The sequence below is a fragment of the Diachasma alloeum genome, unplaced genomic scaffold (genome assembly GCF_001412515.2).
Source record: "Diachasma alloeum isolate Michigan unplaced genomic scaffold, Dall2.0 Dall_scaffold_00181, whole genome shotgun sequence".
NCBI classification, from domain to species: domain Eukaryota; kingdom Metazoa; phylum Arthropoda; class Insecta; order Hymenoptera; family Braconidae; genus Diachasma; species Diachasma alloeum.
Window position 1 is genome coordinate 691,821 of NW_021680347.1, and position 17,541 is coordinate 709,361.

Sequence of the window (17,541 nt, forward strand, 5' to 3'; positions counted from 1 at the left end):
GCTCCATCCTCGTCTCTTCCTCCAGCACTTGCCAATGAACTCCTCCAGACGATTAATTCTCTCTCTCTCTCTCTCTTTGATCTTTTTGTGTTATGATTTTATTGCAACTTGATGCGTCGCCACTGTGCGGCGCTTTTCACGCTCGAATAGGATGCGAATGGGATGTGGGTGAGCAATGAGCATGCGTGGGAGCTGAACTCCATTTCCCTCTGGTTTTGTTGCAAGGTAGGTAGGAGTGAAGTTTTTTCTCAGATTTATTTCTAGAGATTGCCGACAGAAATCGAAAAACTATCTTTGAATAATTTATTGAATTACATGATTGTTACATTACATTAGTCTTCATTCAATGGACGTTACGAATTCTTTCTGCATTTGCTGAGTATTGAGTTCTGGGAAGCACATTCGATATTCCATTGACCCAATTTCTATTTCATCTTTTTTGTCTTTCCTTGTTCTCTTTATTCGCCTCTGTGGTTCTTACAGTTCTCTTTTTTTGGACAACAGGATATCAAATTAAAGTGGAGTATACGTACACCCATTAGCATGATTGATATGAATTAAAACTACATTTCTCGTGGTATTCGCCTCAAAGGTCTTGGAAGCTCATCACTACTTGAATAAATGTCTCTCATCGTGGTAGTGAAGTCAGGACTGTTAACATATTCCCCAGTGGTAATCGGAGCCCCTTTCTCGCTCTCTGGCTTTGAAAAACTTGCAAGCGGCTTTGGTACATCATAATTAATATCCGTCTCATCATCTTTATGAGTAATGGTCTTCCAGTTGGCTCTCATGGCGTAACTAGCGCTGGAAATTAATGCCGGGTGTAATGAGAGTTGAGTTTCATCGGTGTTTGGACGGTAGATTGGTTTCAGCCAGTCATTGGGACTCTGGTACTGGTGATAGCCGTAGCTGTGGTAGGGTAGTGGTGGGAAATTGGGGGAATCGGGTCTTGATGTGGGGCTCGTTGATGTCGATTGTTGTGGATTTGGATTGTCGAGATTAAGTTGGAGAAGTGGATAGCCTGAATAGGCCGAGACGTAGGGTCTAATTCCAGCAAGGTAGCTAGGAATTATCTGCGGCTGTTGTCCCAGATTTCCGTAAGATCCCAGGCTTCCATTTGCCCCCAAATACCCAGGAGCACTCGGAGCAGATGGGGAATGACCCGTGTGATACCCAAAGCTACTGCCACCTAACGATATATCCCCTCCAGTCTGATAACCAGAATTGACTCCATGGGGAGGACTAGCTACACCAGGAAATCCCCCACTCTCCACCTCTGGGAAGGGATAATTACTCTGATCATTCACCTGTGTTAATGAAGGATCGCTTCCAGGATAATTAATTTGCGGTAAATGTGATAATGGGGGCTTTGATAATGGCTTTGACGCTGGAGGCCTGTGGGATGGCCCAGAGGGCAACTGCTCGAGCCCCTGCACGTGGGAATTATAAATAGCGTCAGTTACGAACACTGGAGAATTGACAGCGTGATTTTGAACGACGATTGTTACGTTGTCTTGAGAGAAGATGGGACGTTTTACTATTATACGATTCTTCTGGTTGACGTTGGTTCTCACGGGCTTGGGCTTTTGCCAGGGTAACATCTTGGCTTCGCTGGAAACTGGCTTGGTTTTTGCGGCGAGTCCGATGTTCTCTGATTCCCCGGAGACTGTGTTCAGGGTGTTTGGGGGGTCTTCGAGGTCCAGGGGGATGTTTTTATTTTTTCCCTCTGTCCAGGGATGAAGATTTAGTTGTCCCAATCGTTCATCGTCGCACGAGAGTCTTCCGTTTCGGAGGGTGTCTGTTGTTAGGAATACAAAGGGCTGGATTGTGTCGATATTGTCCAGAGTTTTGCATAATATTTTTGCCAATGACATTCGACGGATCTGCTCCAGTTGGGGGAGGCTGAAACTGCTCTGGCTGTGGGGATTTTCATACCAGAATCTATCCCCTTTACGGAGATTAGTAAACTGTTGGGCTATTATGCAGGCAAATGTCGGCCCGACCAGTCCACCCACAACTGGTTTCTCCGCCAAACCAGCTGAGTAGAGGTCAATGTCCTCTATTGTTTCGTAAATTCTACGGAAATTTCGTGTTATTGACACTGAAGTCACGCGTTCCAAATCTTTCCATGTTTTCACGGGCGATAAACCGCAGGGCTGACGCCAATTAACGTACGGAGCCAGGCCGTGGTCCCGGCCGCGTTGAATGTTTATTGCCGCCAAATCCATGCCGAATGAAAAGCCGGGTATTTGAAACAGATGATTGGTCAACTCCTCCGTTATGAATTCGTCACGTCTTTGGGATGGCTGATTCACCAGGCCAAGGAGGATACGATCCACTGAGCCCACACTTTGGAGGTCCTCGCGGTTACCGAATTCTCCGTGAATTGTTATGTCTGAAAGAAGAGAAAGGAAATGGTATCATTTCTTAGGGTCTTGTCATTCTTATTTTAGAATTACACGGACAAAAAAATTTAATAGAAAAACTTATCAAATTCGTTAGGAAATTCTATTGAATTTCTATTGAATTGTTCTATTAGTTTTTGGCCGATTCTATTGAAATGTTCAATTGAAAATGTTCAGTAGAAAAAGTCAATAGGATTCAATTTTTCTATGTAATTTATTCTATTGAGATTTTTTCTGTAGAATTTCCTCGGCTCAAATTTTCTGAGTTTCTTCGTTTGATTTTCTTGATGAGAAGAAAAGAAAAATAGAATGAAAAAAACTTAGAAAATTTGAGTCGAGCAAATTCTATAGAAAACATATGAAAAGAATAAGGTATATAGAAAAATCGAATTCTGTTGACTTTTTCTATTGAATGTTTTCTCTTGAACGTGTCAATGGAATCAGCCAAAAACTAATAGAAAGTTTAATAGAAATTCAATAGAATTTTCTAACGAATTCGATAAGTTTTTTTATTAAATTTTTTCGTGCGTGTATTGTTACATCGCTAACGTGCGTGGATATTTATGAACATTTGAAGAGTATTATTCATCGACTGGTTGGTGATAAATAAAGGCATAATTTGTGTAATTTGAGATGTCCGATTTTCCGGAACCTCAAACTTCGTGGGAGTTTCTAGGAAGTTGTAGAATCTTCTAGATCGATTCAGAGTTTTGTGGAAAGTTCGCCAATCATCGGGAAAACTCCTATTCGATAAGCGTCGATGAAGTTCTCTAGAATATTTCATACAATTCTACTATTTGTCCAAGATATTTTTAGCATATCGAGGAAATTCACAAATTTTTCGAAGGATCTAGAGAACTTTAGTGGTTTTCTAAAATAATTGAGGAAATTAAATAAATCCGGGCTTCCCTGAAAACATTCACGGGTTTCCAACAAATAAAAAAATCACCAAAAACACGTACGAAAAAAAGTGTAGAAAAAGCTTGAAAATCTCGAATGAATTACAATATTCTAATGGATTTCTATTGCACTTCTATTGAAAATTTTATTAGTTTTTCGCCGATTCTATTGAAAAGTTTGGCAGCTTTACTCTGTTTTTTTTTAATAGAAAATGTCCGGTAAAAATATTTTATAGCAAAAATCAGTATGATTTAATCTTTCTCCACAGTTTTTTATTAAGACATTTTTTATAGAAATTCCTCTACATAAACTGTCCAAGTTTTTTTTTACTTTTTTTTCTCCTCTTATTAAAAAAAATCAAACAAAAAAAATTGGAAAATGAGAGCCGAGGAATTACTCTAGGAAACATCCCAATAGAATAAATTGTATAGATAAATCAAATTCTATTGATTTTTTCAATGAAGTATTTTCTATTAGACACTTCGATTGAAGGAATTAGCGAAACAATAATAGAGCTTTAAATAGAAGTTTAATAGAACTCCAATTGAATGTTCCAACGAATCCACTAGATTTTTATGGAAAATTTTTGCGTGCGTGAATTTCAGGTTTCCTAAAAAATTCGAGGAAATTCTCATATTTTCTCAGTGACTCTTGAGGATTTTTGATTTTTCTAATTAGTCCGAGGGAATTAAAGGGTTTTTATTGAGCTTTTATTGGGTTAAAAACTGCTAGTGAATATCAGTCGGCCTGACATTCGTCAGTAAAAAAAACAATAAGCATTCAATTATGTGACTGATTGAATTAAGAATGTAAATTATTGTTCTACATAGGAAGATTGATTGAGTTGTCCTCAGAGGATCTCTAATGTTCATCGTAATGTCGACACATAAATTATTCTTTGTTTTTTCCTTTTCACTGACAACTCAGTCAGGCCAGATAATAATCATTTAAATTATTTATAGAGATACGTATTTCAAACTTCCTGATCTAGGGTCTAGATCTATATTGAGGGTAATTTCGGTAATCACCCCGGAAATCGAAAATAAAATTTAATGATATCTCCATGTTTCATGACGCCTAGTTTTTCCCTGGAATAGAAGCTCCTGGCATCATGAAAATGTCATGCAGTCTAAAGATTTGACGTTCATTTCTGGAAAAAAGTCTATATCAGTAGTGGAGTGATAAACGGAGATAGGTCGACTTATCCCCCAGTTGAGTTTTTGAGGAATATTTCCGAATCTAAGGGAGATAAGGGAAATTTTCGTAATTACATTGTTGTAGCGCTCAATCGGCTCCACAAAAAATGTCATAACAAAAATTTTGCCATCTTCCTTAGATTCCGAGATATAGATTGAAAACTGGTCAGTAGTCAGAATTGATTTCTCTCCTTTTACCACTTCGCTACTGATATGCAAGTTGTATATTCCTAGAACTGGGTTAATGACTTGAAAAAAACGTCTTGAACTAAAATCGGAAGAGTGAGCTCGTATTCAGGCAGTAGTTTCGAGTGATACTTATGTACAGCATTTGAGCATTATTGGACCAAGAGTTTCTCAAATGCATTGATATGCAAACGATGGGGTTAGCTGAATGTCTCCGGAACTGTCAGACCCATTCGGAATTTGGTTACGTCAAAGTATTCACCATGGCCATAGCGCTGGTTAAATAACACAGAAACGTGAGGGTCGAACAATCGAGGTCAACTAGTGATAAGGAACTTGAAGTAAATAGGAGACGAAAAAAAGTTGAGATAGATAACATTTCCTGGTCCTCACGCGTTGCTCTGTTTATTGATTGCCGATATCTGTGAGAAACGGAATGAACAACTTCCCATAGTGGCAAATCTCAGAGTTATTGCCACTTTTCCATCTTCATAGAATGCTCCATTCTATTCATGATGACTCAGAGACTTTTTCAGCTGAATCGGTACTTGAAATTCAATGAAGTTTCCACTCTTATATGCGAGGGGCTGACCACTCCTCAATCGAGTGACTCAGTGATTTCAAAATGGGATGATTTCCTATGGTTTCTTGAATGATTTCAGTGATTTCTCAATAAGAATTGAAAACCATGATTTCTTTTGTTTTTTCGTGATTTCCATGATTTCTGGTAGATTCTGATGATTTCTTGATTTCAAGAGGATGCTGTCACATGGCGATGAAAGTATTATCTGACGAATGTAGGTTTATAATCCAAACTGAAGGCGAGAATAATACTTTTATCGCCTAATGACATAATGTACTATGACGAACATAATTTTTCTTCACGCGGAGAGAAATATTCAATAAAAATTACGTATCTTTTCCATAATTTCGGAGCGAAATGTGGTTGTAGGAAATTTAATGGAACTGTCACGGAATTTTTCCAGAGCGTTCCATACACGGAGAGAAATTTTTTAGATAAAATTTTAGTGCTAGCACGGGAAAAGAAGCGCAAAGTGACGGCCAGGAAAAAATTCTAGTGCCGGCACCAGAAATTTTATTGGAGAAAACGTGAATTTTTCCCCGTATTTTTGTGAAAATTTCACAGAAATCCCCAGAAATTTTACCAGAAATACCAAGAAATTTTTCCTTAACAGCACTAGAATTTTTCACAGCCGGTGAATTGTAATTTTTTCCAGTACTCGTACAACAATTTTTCTAGAAAATTTCTCTCCGTGTAATTTTCACCTGAATCTCCTGTGAAAAATTACGATACCGTCACTTAAATTTTCTGAGTCGATTCCGTAATCGGTGAGCGAACTGTGAGTTCCGTAATTTTTATTGAACAGTTCTCTCCGTGTAGTGCCCGTAAACGGTGTTTGACGGACACGAAGTGTCCGTAAAATAACGCTTTACGGACAGTGTAATGAAAACGCTATAAGGGTTCAATACATTTTTCGTTGAATTGAATGGCACGGATTTCAATCCCACGGGTATCAATCTGCTCGAGAGATACAATCATAAAGATGTATCACTTTTACGTTACATTTCTCATAGAAATATGGCAATAGGGATAGGGTGATCAACCACCCCAGTGTATCCGTAGGAGGAACGTTCAGGTGTATCCGTTGAGGGTTAAAATTGTCTCAATGCCAGAATATTCGTGTTATTAGCGAAATATAAGCACCTGCCAAGGTCCATACTGGGAGAAGAATTTTCTCAGAGATCGGACATATTTACTTGAGACAAGCATTTTTTTTCAGTCGCTCGATTCTCCCAGACATCACATCTCACGTCGCTCAAGTGAGGTCTTATGCAATATATTCTTGTCCTCGTGAATGATTTTGTCGCCCATGAAATTGCCCAAGACGCATACAAAAAACAACACCATACAAATCTCACAATATTCAGTCCTAAAAATTTCTTTATTCAATCCGGCGCCTCTACACGGAGAGAAATGTTCAGTAAAAATTACGGAACTCACAGTTCGCTCACCGATTACGGAATCGACTCAGAAAACTTAAGTGACGGTGTCGTAATTTTTCGCATGAGATTGAGATAAAAATTACGGAACTCACAGTTCGCTCACCGATTACGGAATCGACTCAGAAAACTTAAGTGACGGTGTCGTAATTTTTCGCATGAGATTGAGATAAAAATTACGGAACGCTCTGGAAAAATTCCGTGACAGTTCCGTAAAATTTCCTACAACCACATTTCTCTCCGAAATTACGGAAAAGATACGTAATTTTTATTGAATATTTCTCTCCATGTATTTGATCTGAGTGGGATCGAATCAAGTCGCGAATCAACTCATTTGAAGCAGATTTTTAGATTCATATTCACTTGTTTGGGCGGTAATTACATGAATAATAGTGATTTTCGGTCATTTTCCATCCTTGTCTGAATGAAAAAATTAATAACCGCCGAATTACGGCGAAAGACTAACTCTAACTGACGCCAAAATTCTTGACATTTTATTGACAATTTTTGGTGAAAATTTTAGATTAAAAATAACGAGCTTTTTGAGTAATTAACGTTAAAAAAAACGTTTTCTCCTATAAACCCCGTTAAACTGAAGACAATGTAATAATGTATAACGTCTAAATTTGAGGAATTTTTCATGTTCTTTAAGTGTACCAAAGGGCGATTTAATAGCTTGAAACCTCTCAGATATATTGGGGCCAATTTGGATAAAAAAAATTTTTTGGACAAAAATTGGCAATTTTCAAAAAATCATAACTCTCAATTATCCATATTTTTCAATCGTTCTCTTTTTGAAATTTTTGTCTAATCGCCGTCTCTTCAGAAAAAAATGAAACAAAAATCCCCAGCATCACCTTTTTTGACCTGCTGATTTGGCGTGGATCTTATGTATAAACTATCTGAAAATTTATTTAAGCCCCCTAAAAAACCACCACTGCGAGATTTAAATAACGAAAGAAAAATTAGGTCCTTAAAGTTAATATCTTCTCTATCATCTAAGAAAATATTCCTCTCGGACATTCAGGACATTAATATTCACATTTCTCGGAAATTCGTATTCCCGTATGATAACCACGCGGAATTTCTGCCTGGATGATTCACGTTCAGTAGAATTATAGTTACATGATATCGAGGCTCAGGTGGATATGGCAGTGAAATATTACGGCTGTATTTTACCGTTCTACGAGTTGAAGAAACCGAATTCGTCGACGTTTTTTGTCTAATGGCGTGTAAACACAAATGGTTAACGCTTCAATTTTTCAAGTGGAGTTCTCTCGAAATCCATTGTGGGGTAAGAAAAAAAAGCTGGAAAGAAACATCTTCCTCTCAGCAAATTGAGCACATTTGTTCCTGGGTATTTTTGGTCTATTCCGATTATCTAGGGAGATACGAGGGATTGAAGGAGCGGCCCAGGTTAATGTTGAGCTCTGTATAATACCGGGTAGCGTGTTGTACGCATTTCTCCGTCAAATTTCACGCATGAATATTCATCCCATAATAATCAAGATACCCAAAACATATATTGTACCGAATGTATTCAATTTGAACCCTGAGGTGCTGGCGCACTGCGTTGGTGGGCAGACTTAGCATTGAGCACCTGAGCATACTGAGAAAAAATTTTCTTTTTGGCAAGTACGGTTTGACTTCTATCAAAAAACTCATGGTTCGAAAATTGACAAGAAGAAAATATCTTGGAAAAAAATTTTTTTTTTTAAATCTTCCACTGAGAAGGAAAAAACTTTCGTCAAGAGATTTTGTACTTGACCCAAAGATGAGGATAACTTGTTTATGATAAGAAAGTGACTCCTCAAACCAAGTCTAGTTGAATCAATTTATTCAATAAATTTTTAGTTTCAAATTTGGAATATTTTGATGCAAAAACCACGTGACTTGGTTCGAGAAGTTGCTGTCTTGTGAACAAATTTCCCCTCATCTTTTGGGCAAGTACAAAATCGCTTGACGAAAGGTTTTTTTCGGTGTCAGATATTTTCTTCTCGTCAGTTTTCGAGCCATGAGTTTCTTGATAGAAGTAAGGACGTACTTCTCAGTGGTAATACCCCAAGAGCTCCAAAGGGTGTCAAGTTTTGCAGAAAAATCTCTCACGCCAGCACCCGGAATTTTTAGACCTGCAAGTTTTGTCAAGTTTTGCAGGTTGAAAACTCCCGAGCACTTGCACGAGGGATTTTTTTGCAAAACTTGGCACGATTGGTCACCATATGAAGGAAACACCGCAGCGCGTCGTTTTTCGTTAATTACCATTGACTGGATAACCGGGAAAATTTAAAAAAATTGTCTTTTTCAATTGAAGTGTATAACACATTATAGTGATTTCCAAACAACATAATTCCCAAAATTTCAAAAGAAAATGAATCATTTCCAACAGAAGAATTTTTTTCCCGTGCTAAATGAAATGGCCCGTCACGCAACGTTGCCAGAAACTCGCAAAACGCGCCCGGGCAGCGTAGAGTAAATTTGGCAGCGTTAAAGACTGAATAACACGGCGGTACATTCCCGCGAAGGTGACAAAGTCGCTGGGACGCGTAGGGTGACCGGACTGGGGTTAAATGTATTCAATTTGAAAGAGAAGATCTTTCTTTCTATTTTTCATTTTCCATTCTCAGTAATTTCGGAGAAAGGTACGTTTATAGAATCTCGTGTTCCCGCAGGTCTGGGCTGACAATATTCAGTAGCGAAGCGGTAAAACGGTTAAAGTCAACTTAGTTCTCACCTGAGTTTTTGAGAAATATCTCCGAATCTAAAGGAGATAGCGAAATTTCCTTTGAAATTACCTTTTTCGTAGCTCTCAATTCGCTTTACAAAAAAAGTTATAACAAAAGTTTTGTTGCCTTAGATTCATTGAAGTTTAGTTGCCGAGATATTCATTGAAAACTGACCAATAGTCAAAATCTACCTGAGGATATCTAAGTACTTTGGCTACTTTATTCTCCAGTGAAATGCTTTTCTACTTTTGTAGTCGAAAATCAGAGCTTTCATTTGAGCCCCATCTCAACCCAAGTTTCCAGACATTTTATGATGATTTTATCATTTAAACTTTGCAATTCGGAATTTGAATCTCGATATTGAACCGCTAGAAAACATTTTAAAAATCTGAAAAAAAAAATAGAAAGTTTACTTTTGGAGAAAGATTGATGAAATAGTTGAAAAATTGCAATTTTCGAAAATTACGAGTATTTTCTGTTAATAATTTATAAACAATCAATTTCCCACCATAAAAATCATTTGATCGGAAACGTAACAAATTTATTCCTACTCAAAATTTTACCAGAAATCGACTTCATGCCTGAACAAATAAGGTTTCCGAAAGTTTGAACAATTTCAATTATTTATGTAAAAACAGCGAATGTTTTAAAAAATCATAATTCTGTGCAAAATGTAATTTGAATGACGCTGATTATTCATAATTTTTTACAATATTTCTCACGGAATTTAATTGACAAATTTGATGATTGAAAATGGTTGAATCTATAGTGTGGTCTGTACCAAACTGTAAAAGATACTTGGATATCCTTAAAGATATCAAAGAAGAGGTAGTTTGGCTATTTATTCTCCAGTGAAATGCTTTTCTACTTTCGTAGCCAAACATGAGAGCTTTCATTTGAGACCCACTTCACCCCAAGTTTCCCGACATTTTACAATGATTTTATTATTTAAACTTTACAAGTCGGAATTTGAATCTCGATACTGAACCGTTAGAAAACATCTTAAAAATCTAAAAAAATTATTGATGAAAACCTTAAAAAATTGCAATTTCTGAAAATTACGAGCATTTTCTGTAAATAACTTATAAACAATCAATTTTTCAGCACAAAAATCATGTGTTCGGAATCGTAACAAATCTATTCATATCCACAATTTTACCAGAAATCGATTTCATGCCTAAAAAAATAAGGTTTCCGAAAGTTTAAACAATTTCAATGATTTATTTAAAAACAGCGCATGTTTTTAAAAAATCAATTCTGTGCAAAATGTAATTTGAATGACGCTGATTATTCATCATTTTTTCCAAATTTTTCTCACCAAATTTAATTGACAAATTTGATGATTCAAAATGGTTGAATTTATAGTGTGGTATGTACCAAAGTGTAAAAAATACTCAAATATCCTTTGACCGCTTCGCTACAGATCTACCAGAATACGCACTATTATTTTGCAATCCCCATAATCCCCACGAGGATGAAGCATTATTGCGCATGAAGTAATTCAAAGTTATTCCACCTTCAGTGAAAAAAAAAATCATGACTCACTATCGAATATCACACGATGATCCCTATCGTATCGGGCGAAACTAGGCTGAACCAAAGAGTGTCCAAATCGATACGCCGCAGCGGAGAATGAATTGGCTATATTAGGATTGCTCGTTGAATCATATCCCTTGTAATATCCATCCCTCACCAGCTCGAGATCGAAAATTCTCATCACTTCCGGTCCTTGAAAGTGGAAACATTTATGAAAGATATGCAAATGCATGGTGATTTAGAGAAGAAATATTAAACGAAATAGTGTGCTGGCTTACCGAGGACAATGGGTAAATATTCCCTGTATGTAACATGCTGCACCAGTGCACCAACGATTTTACGACTCTCCTGAAACAGTTTCTCGTCACTCCAGTGGGAATTCAGTGCAGCCAATTCGGTGGCTATTCTATTATGCAGTCTGAGAAAAACTACATGGAGTGACGTGAGAGCGGGTTGTTCACTCAAACGGGCATCACCAGCTCGGAAGCAATTCGTTGATAATGAACCACGTCGACAGAGGTCATCTGGCTCACCTTTTGGGAGTAGTGGCTTTCGAGACTGAATTTTTCCGTACTGCAAGAGACCTTAGGGGAAATTAAATTTTCTTTATTTCACGTTCGACTTTTGACTTTAAAACAGAATTCTCAATTCCCAGAGCTGTATAAATGATTTATGGGAATCGAATAGGTTTTATTTCAGTTACTTTATCTCATTCGAATATACTTTCCATTAAAAACTCGTGAAATAGGAGATTGATTCCCGGCGAATTGACCTTTGGTTGAATTTAAAATAGCAATCTATCAAAATCAGTAAATACATTTTTTTATTTCATTAACGAAGAGCATTGGTTTTTAGAATTGGAAAAAGTATCTATTTTATTCGACAATGAATAAATTTGTTTTAATCAGAAGAGAATATTTCTGAATAATAAAAAAGGGTTATTTATTTCGAATAAAGAAGCTTCCATGAAAAATTGTATTCTTCGTTTATATGGCCCATTTTGCTCAGAGCGCTAATTCACTTCAAACCAATGACCTTCTTCCATTAAATTTCTTTGTTATAAAACCGGTGAATATATTTACCGTTCCGAAAGATCCGCAGGCTATCGCTGTGCACAGCATTATTGCTGTAAACCATCGATGCATCTATGAAACTTGTGACCTGGGATAACTGCTCACGCGGACCAAAGCCACAATTTTCTCTAGGTGCTGGCCCACTCCTCACAAATTCCAGGCATCTCACACCGTGCCTCCCAAAGAATCGATCCTGTGGATTAACTATGATGGGGAGGCAATCAGGATGCTAAAATTTCATTATCATCATTATCAAATTCTCGAGAGTATAACGTTACAAAGGAGAAATGGTCAAGTACCATGAATTCCGGTGGTTGGAATTCGGCTCCGCGATTCCGACAGCACTGGGGGAATGTGCCGTTGAAGCCTCGGGACTGTGCAGCCGCTGAAATATAGGATTCCTTATCGTAAAGAGGTGGTAAAAAATATAGGATTTCTGGTTATCTCCGGATTTTTTTATTACACATTCACCGGGGGATATTTTATAAAAAGGGTATAAGAAAAGAGTTTCAGAGTGAGATATGAAAAATTCTCATATATTTCGCGATTCCTCAGTCCTTGAAACATGTTTGGAATAATAAATTTACAAATCAGTAGCGAAGCAGTAAAACGGTTCGAGTCGATCTTGAGTATTGGCCAGTTTTCAATCAATATCTCAAAATCAAACGGAGATAGCAAAATTTTTGTCACGACCTTTTTTGTAGAACTCATTGAGGGCTACAAAACAGGTTATTACGAAAATTTTGTTATCTCCTTTAGATTCGGAGATATTGCTCGAACACTTAGCTAAGGGTTTCCGCTTATCTCCAGTTTTTTTTCTACTACTCATTCATCGGAGAATATTTTATAAAAGGGGTATAAGAAAAAGGTTTCAGAGTGAGCTATGAAAAATTCTCATATATTTCTCGAATACTCAATTCTTGAAACGTGTTTGGAATAATAAACTTGCAAATCAGTAGCGAAGCGGTAAAACGGTTCAAGTCGATTTTGAGTATTGGCCAGTTTTCAATCAATATCCTGAAATCGAACGGAGGTAGCAAAATTTTTGTCATGGCCTTTTTTGTAGCCCTCAGTTCGCCCTACGAAAAAGGTCATTAAGAAAATTTCGTTATGTCTCTTAGATTCGAAGATATTTCTCGAAAACTCAGCTAAGGGTTTCTGCTTATCTCTAGTATTTTTTACTACTCATTCACCAGGGAATATTTGATAACAAGGGTATAAGAAAAGTGTCAGTGAGATATGGAAAATTATCATATATTTCTCGAATACTCAGTTCTTAAAATGTGTTTGGAATAATAAACTTGCAAATCAGTAGCGAAGCGGCAAGACGGTTCAAGTCGATTTTGAGTATTGGCCAGTTTTCAATCAATATCTCGAAATTTAACGGAGATGGCAAAATTTCTGTCATGGCCTGTTTTGTAGCCGTCAGTTCGCCCTACGAAAAAGGTCATTACGTTATGTCCCTTAGATTTGGAGATATTCCTCGACAACTCAGCTAAGGGCTAAATAAAGTTGAACTGTTTTACCGCTTTGCCACTGAAATTTTATTAAAAATTCAGATATTCGTCGTTATATCAGTCGTTTGCCCCCGCTAATATCCCATAATTTGCCCCGTTATTGATTTCGCAACGAAATACTTCCCCCAAAATTATATTTATCTTTCACCAGTGATATCATGATCGACGAACTGTCCCCACTGCATTAGCATGTGCGTGACTGAAGCAAGCGGAATATTCCTATCCTCATGTATTAAAACGGAAATATCGCGTGGACTTGGCAGTGGCCGTCCGGTTCTTCGTGATCTCCTTATGGACTCAATTCCATCACCATAAACTGGATCTAAAAATCTTCATAAACCGTCGTCTTTAGTACGTAAGAAAAGTTTTCCCCCTCGTGAAAAATGGCTCTTAATAATACCTCTGCATTGTAGACATGGCCGAGCCCCACCACAAGTGCTCTAGATTATTGCAACTTCCGTCGGCAGTTCGGTATTTTTGACTCGCTGGTGGGCAATTGGGGTGATCATTTCTAGGGCATCGTTCGCGAAATCCAGCCCTTCGGAAAGTCCAGGTGGACGTGGCCTCTCTCACGAGTTGACTTGTTACAGGATCTGTCATATTTGCATACCTGGGAATAACAGTTACTCATTAAAGAAAGAGATGAAAAATTGTTACTACTTTACTGTTGAAAATTTTCCGCCGAAATTTCCAGTAACAATCTTGGAAATTTCTAACAAGTAACATGTCCACTGAAATTTCAAGGAATTTTGTCGTTGACAATTCATAATTTTATGGAGAAATACATGAATTCCAAATTCCTCTGAATTTTCTGAAAATTCAATTGCCTGAAAATTCAAGGGAATTTGGCAGTGAATATTCATTTTCACTCGAAAATTCAAGTAAATTGGGGAATTTCCGTCTTTCTGCCGCTAAAAAAATGGGACTTCACTTGAAGTTTCGAGAAACTTGAAATTCGATTGACTTTTACCCTTTAAATCAAATTCAAGGTCTTTTTTCCGAAAAATTTAGCCAAATTTCTTTGTGAAACGAAGTGTTCACTGCTGCAAATTTTTCACGAAAATTTGCGGTGAGGGTCTTGGAAATTTCTAACATCCTTTTCACTGAAATTTCAAGGAATTTTGTCATTGAAAATTCATAATTTTATGGAGAAATTCGTGGGAACTGTAATTTTCAGTTTAATTATTTCGGAGGAATTAATAAAAAATCAGGAAAATTGAGAAAAATCTTCTTGCATTCCAGATTTCTCTGAATTTTCAGGGAATTTGGTAGTGCATATTCATTTTCACTTGAAAATGCATGTAAATTGGGGAATTTCCGTCTTTCTGTCGCTAAAAAAATGAGACTTCACTTCAAATTTCTCTGAAACTTTAATTGACTTTTACCCTTCACATCGAATTCAAGGTCTTTTTCCTTAAAATTCAGTCAAATTATTTTAACACTGTTCACTTTTAAAAAATTTTCACTGAAATTTTCAGTAAAGGTCTTGGAAATTTCTAACAAGTAACATTTCCACTATAATTTCAAGGAATTTTGTCATTCAGAATTCATAATTTTAAGGAAAAATCCGTGAGAACTGTCAATTTTAGTTTAATTATTCCGGGAAGATTGATGAAAAATCAGGAAAATTCAAAGAAATCTCTCCCTAAACTCCAAATTCTTCTGAATTTTTAGGAAATTCCTTCAAAAATTCTAGGAATTCCGAGCATTTTAAAGGAATTGTCCGAAAATTCGAAGGAATTTGGCAATGAATATTCACTTTCACTTGAAAATTTATGTAAATTGTGGAATTTTCGTCTTCTGCTGCTAAAAAAATGGGACTTTGCATAACTTTTTAGAGAAACTTGAAATTCCATTGACTTTTACCCCTTAAATCGAATTCAAGGTCTTTTTCCGGAAAATTCAGCCAAATTTTTTTAACACTATTTACTAATGAAAATTTGTCACTGAAATGTCCAGTAAGGGTTCTGGAAATTTGTAACAAGTGTCATGTCCCTTGAAATTTTATGGAGAAATCCGTGGGAAAAATCAAGAAAATTCAGAAAAATCTCCCGTTGAATTCCAGATTCCTCTGAATTTTTAGGAAATTCCTTCAAAAATTCCTGGAATTCCAAGACCTTTAAAGGAATTGCCTGAAAATTCAAGGAATTTGGCAGTGCATATTCATTTTCACTTGAAAATTTACGTAAATTCTGGAATTTTCCTCTTCCTGCCACTAAAAACATGGACTTCAGTTGAATTTTGAGAGAAACTTGAAATTCCATTGACTTTTATCCCTTAAATCAAATTCAAGATCATTTTCCGGAAAATTCGTGTAAATTTTTTACTAGTATTCTTCTTCGTTAATCAACATACTTTTCTGCAAGTTTCCCAGAGCCTTTGAGCGCTGCATATGCGACTTTAGCCAAATCCTTTGCTTCCTCTGATTGACGATTGAATGCTGCAACGTACCGCGCTGGATGCTCATCCGCTAAAAATACTCCTGTAAAAAGAGCGAAAGAAAAATACAAAATTGAAGGGTCAATTGGCTTGTTAGTTTCCACTTCAATTACTTCCATTATTACCATTAGAAAACAACTTGGGCTCCTCAATGTCATACAGTTGATTCATCGCCTTTATTCCAAACTCCTCAGCTAAATAAAAATCCTTCTCCAGCCCTTCATCCAAGCCTGAATTGGACGGCTTTCCTCTCTCCTCTTTTTCAGTATAATTTTTAATCTCTTGAACCGATTGTCCGGTCAACTGGACGATGACGCCGCCAGCCAAGAGTATTCTGATGAGAGATCTATAAATTCTCCCATTATTTTGTTTGTTTTTATTCCACCATAGTTTCATATATCCGCAACACAAATACAAAGGATCAAGTATACGGATAAAATCCTAACGGTTACTAACGGTATTTTCGCGAAGTAAATTGATTGAGAAAAATAAAAAGTTCATCACAATTCCCAAGAGCGTAAAAACAAAACTTACTTCAAGTCCCACATGTTATCGACCAAAGGGTAAGCATTCGTTCAATGAACCAAACTATATGAGAAAGGAATCTTAGTAATTGATGTCGGGGAAAGAATTAGTTATCCTGGTGGAGAGAGATCGATGAACGTGAGGGACAAACTAACTGATATTGAATCGAACCAAGTCGTCTTAGCCGCCTCTTTCGCACTGGGATACAGAATATCGCTCGGGGCAATACCTTGACGCCTCTTTGCTCACTTGATTCGTGCATTTTTTTACTGTTACCGTTGGCCGAGTCCATCGAACGACGGCCCACTGGGGTACGTTGGGGGCTTCTGGGTGAGTCGGTGGCACCATGTTTCACCGTCACCCATTGCCATACCTGATACCTCAACACTCACATCTATTCGGCTCGATTGAATGTGTTTTTTTTTCGTTGCAATGCCATCAAAAACACAGTGTCATCCATTTATCATCAAATAAATCAGAAGTCAATAGTAGAGAAGGGACTCACCTCGTCATGATTAATGTTTGGCAGCTCGCTCACGAGCTTGGAGATTAGCAATAGCCTTGCCCGAGCCATACAACACTTTGGCACGTATCTGCACCTTTCTTCCTGACGTTGCTGCACCACTGTAAACATAATTCGCCGATTCTCCAGTTGATTGGCTTGGTAGGCCACAAGAATTATTATTGACACTTGAAATCCCCTTTGAATTGAACGACGTGGGTGGACCAATGTCCAAACAACCCACGTCATTTCCATCCCTGGCGCAAGTTCGACACCATCTGCAGCCCTCTGACATTTTCCTCGACTACTGGATTACTATGGAAATTCAACAAAAACTTTTTATAAATTTTTTGTAAAAACGTAACACTCTGGAGTACAGCAACGTTTGGTATCATCGGGCCAACTGATCGGCCAACGACAGTCCCAATAGCATATAAAACGTTGACGGTGGTTCGCTTTGGTGGTATGACCTGGCCCAGTATCCGTGGATCCGTCCACGGTCCATGAGTCCTCTCAG

At 37.3% G+C, this 17,541-nt stretch overlaps 1 protein-coding gene across 1 annotated transcript; it reads right to left on the reverse strand.

Annotated features, from left to right (window-relative positions):
• Positions 1–332: 332 nt before the first annotated feature.
• On the reverse strand, positions 333–17,094 carry LOC107045731 (chorion peroxidase). The gene is made up of 10 exons (XM_015268077.1): positions 17,028–17,094; positions 16,123–16,343; positions 15,914–16,040; positions 13,959–14,168; positions 13,707–13,888; positions 12,341–12,426; positions 12,051–12,270; positions 11,247–11,552; positions 10,978–11,160; positions 333–2,395 (listed from the first exon to the last, which is right to left on the reverse strand). The coding sequence occupies exons 1-10, from the start codon at positions 17,033–17,035 to the stop codon at positions 564–566; spliced, it is 3,375 nt and encodes a 1,124-aa protein (XP_015123563.1). The 5' UTR covers positions 17,036–17,094; the 3' UTR covers positions 333–563.
• Positions 17,095–17,541: the final 447 nt, after the last annotated feature.

Excerpts from the sequence above, each read along its gene's own strand:
- LOC107045731 (XM_015268077.1), bottom strand. Across the intron at positions 14,169-15,913 it reads TCTGGGAAACTTGCAGAAAA|GTATGCAAATATGACAGATC; the intron begins GTATGTTGATTA and ends TGTTATTCCCAG. Across the intron at positions 11,553-12,050 it reads CCTGCGGATCTTTCGGAACG|GTCTCTTGCAGTACGGAAAA; the intron begins GTAAATATATTC and ends ATTTCCCCTAAG.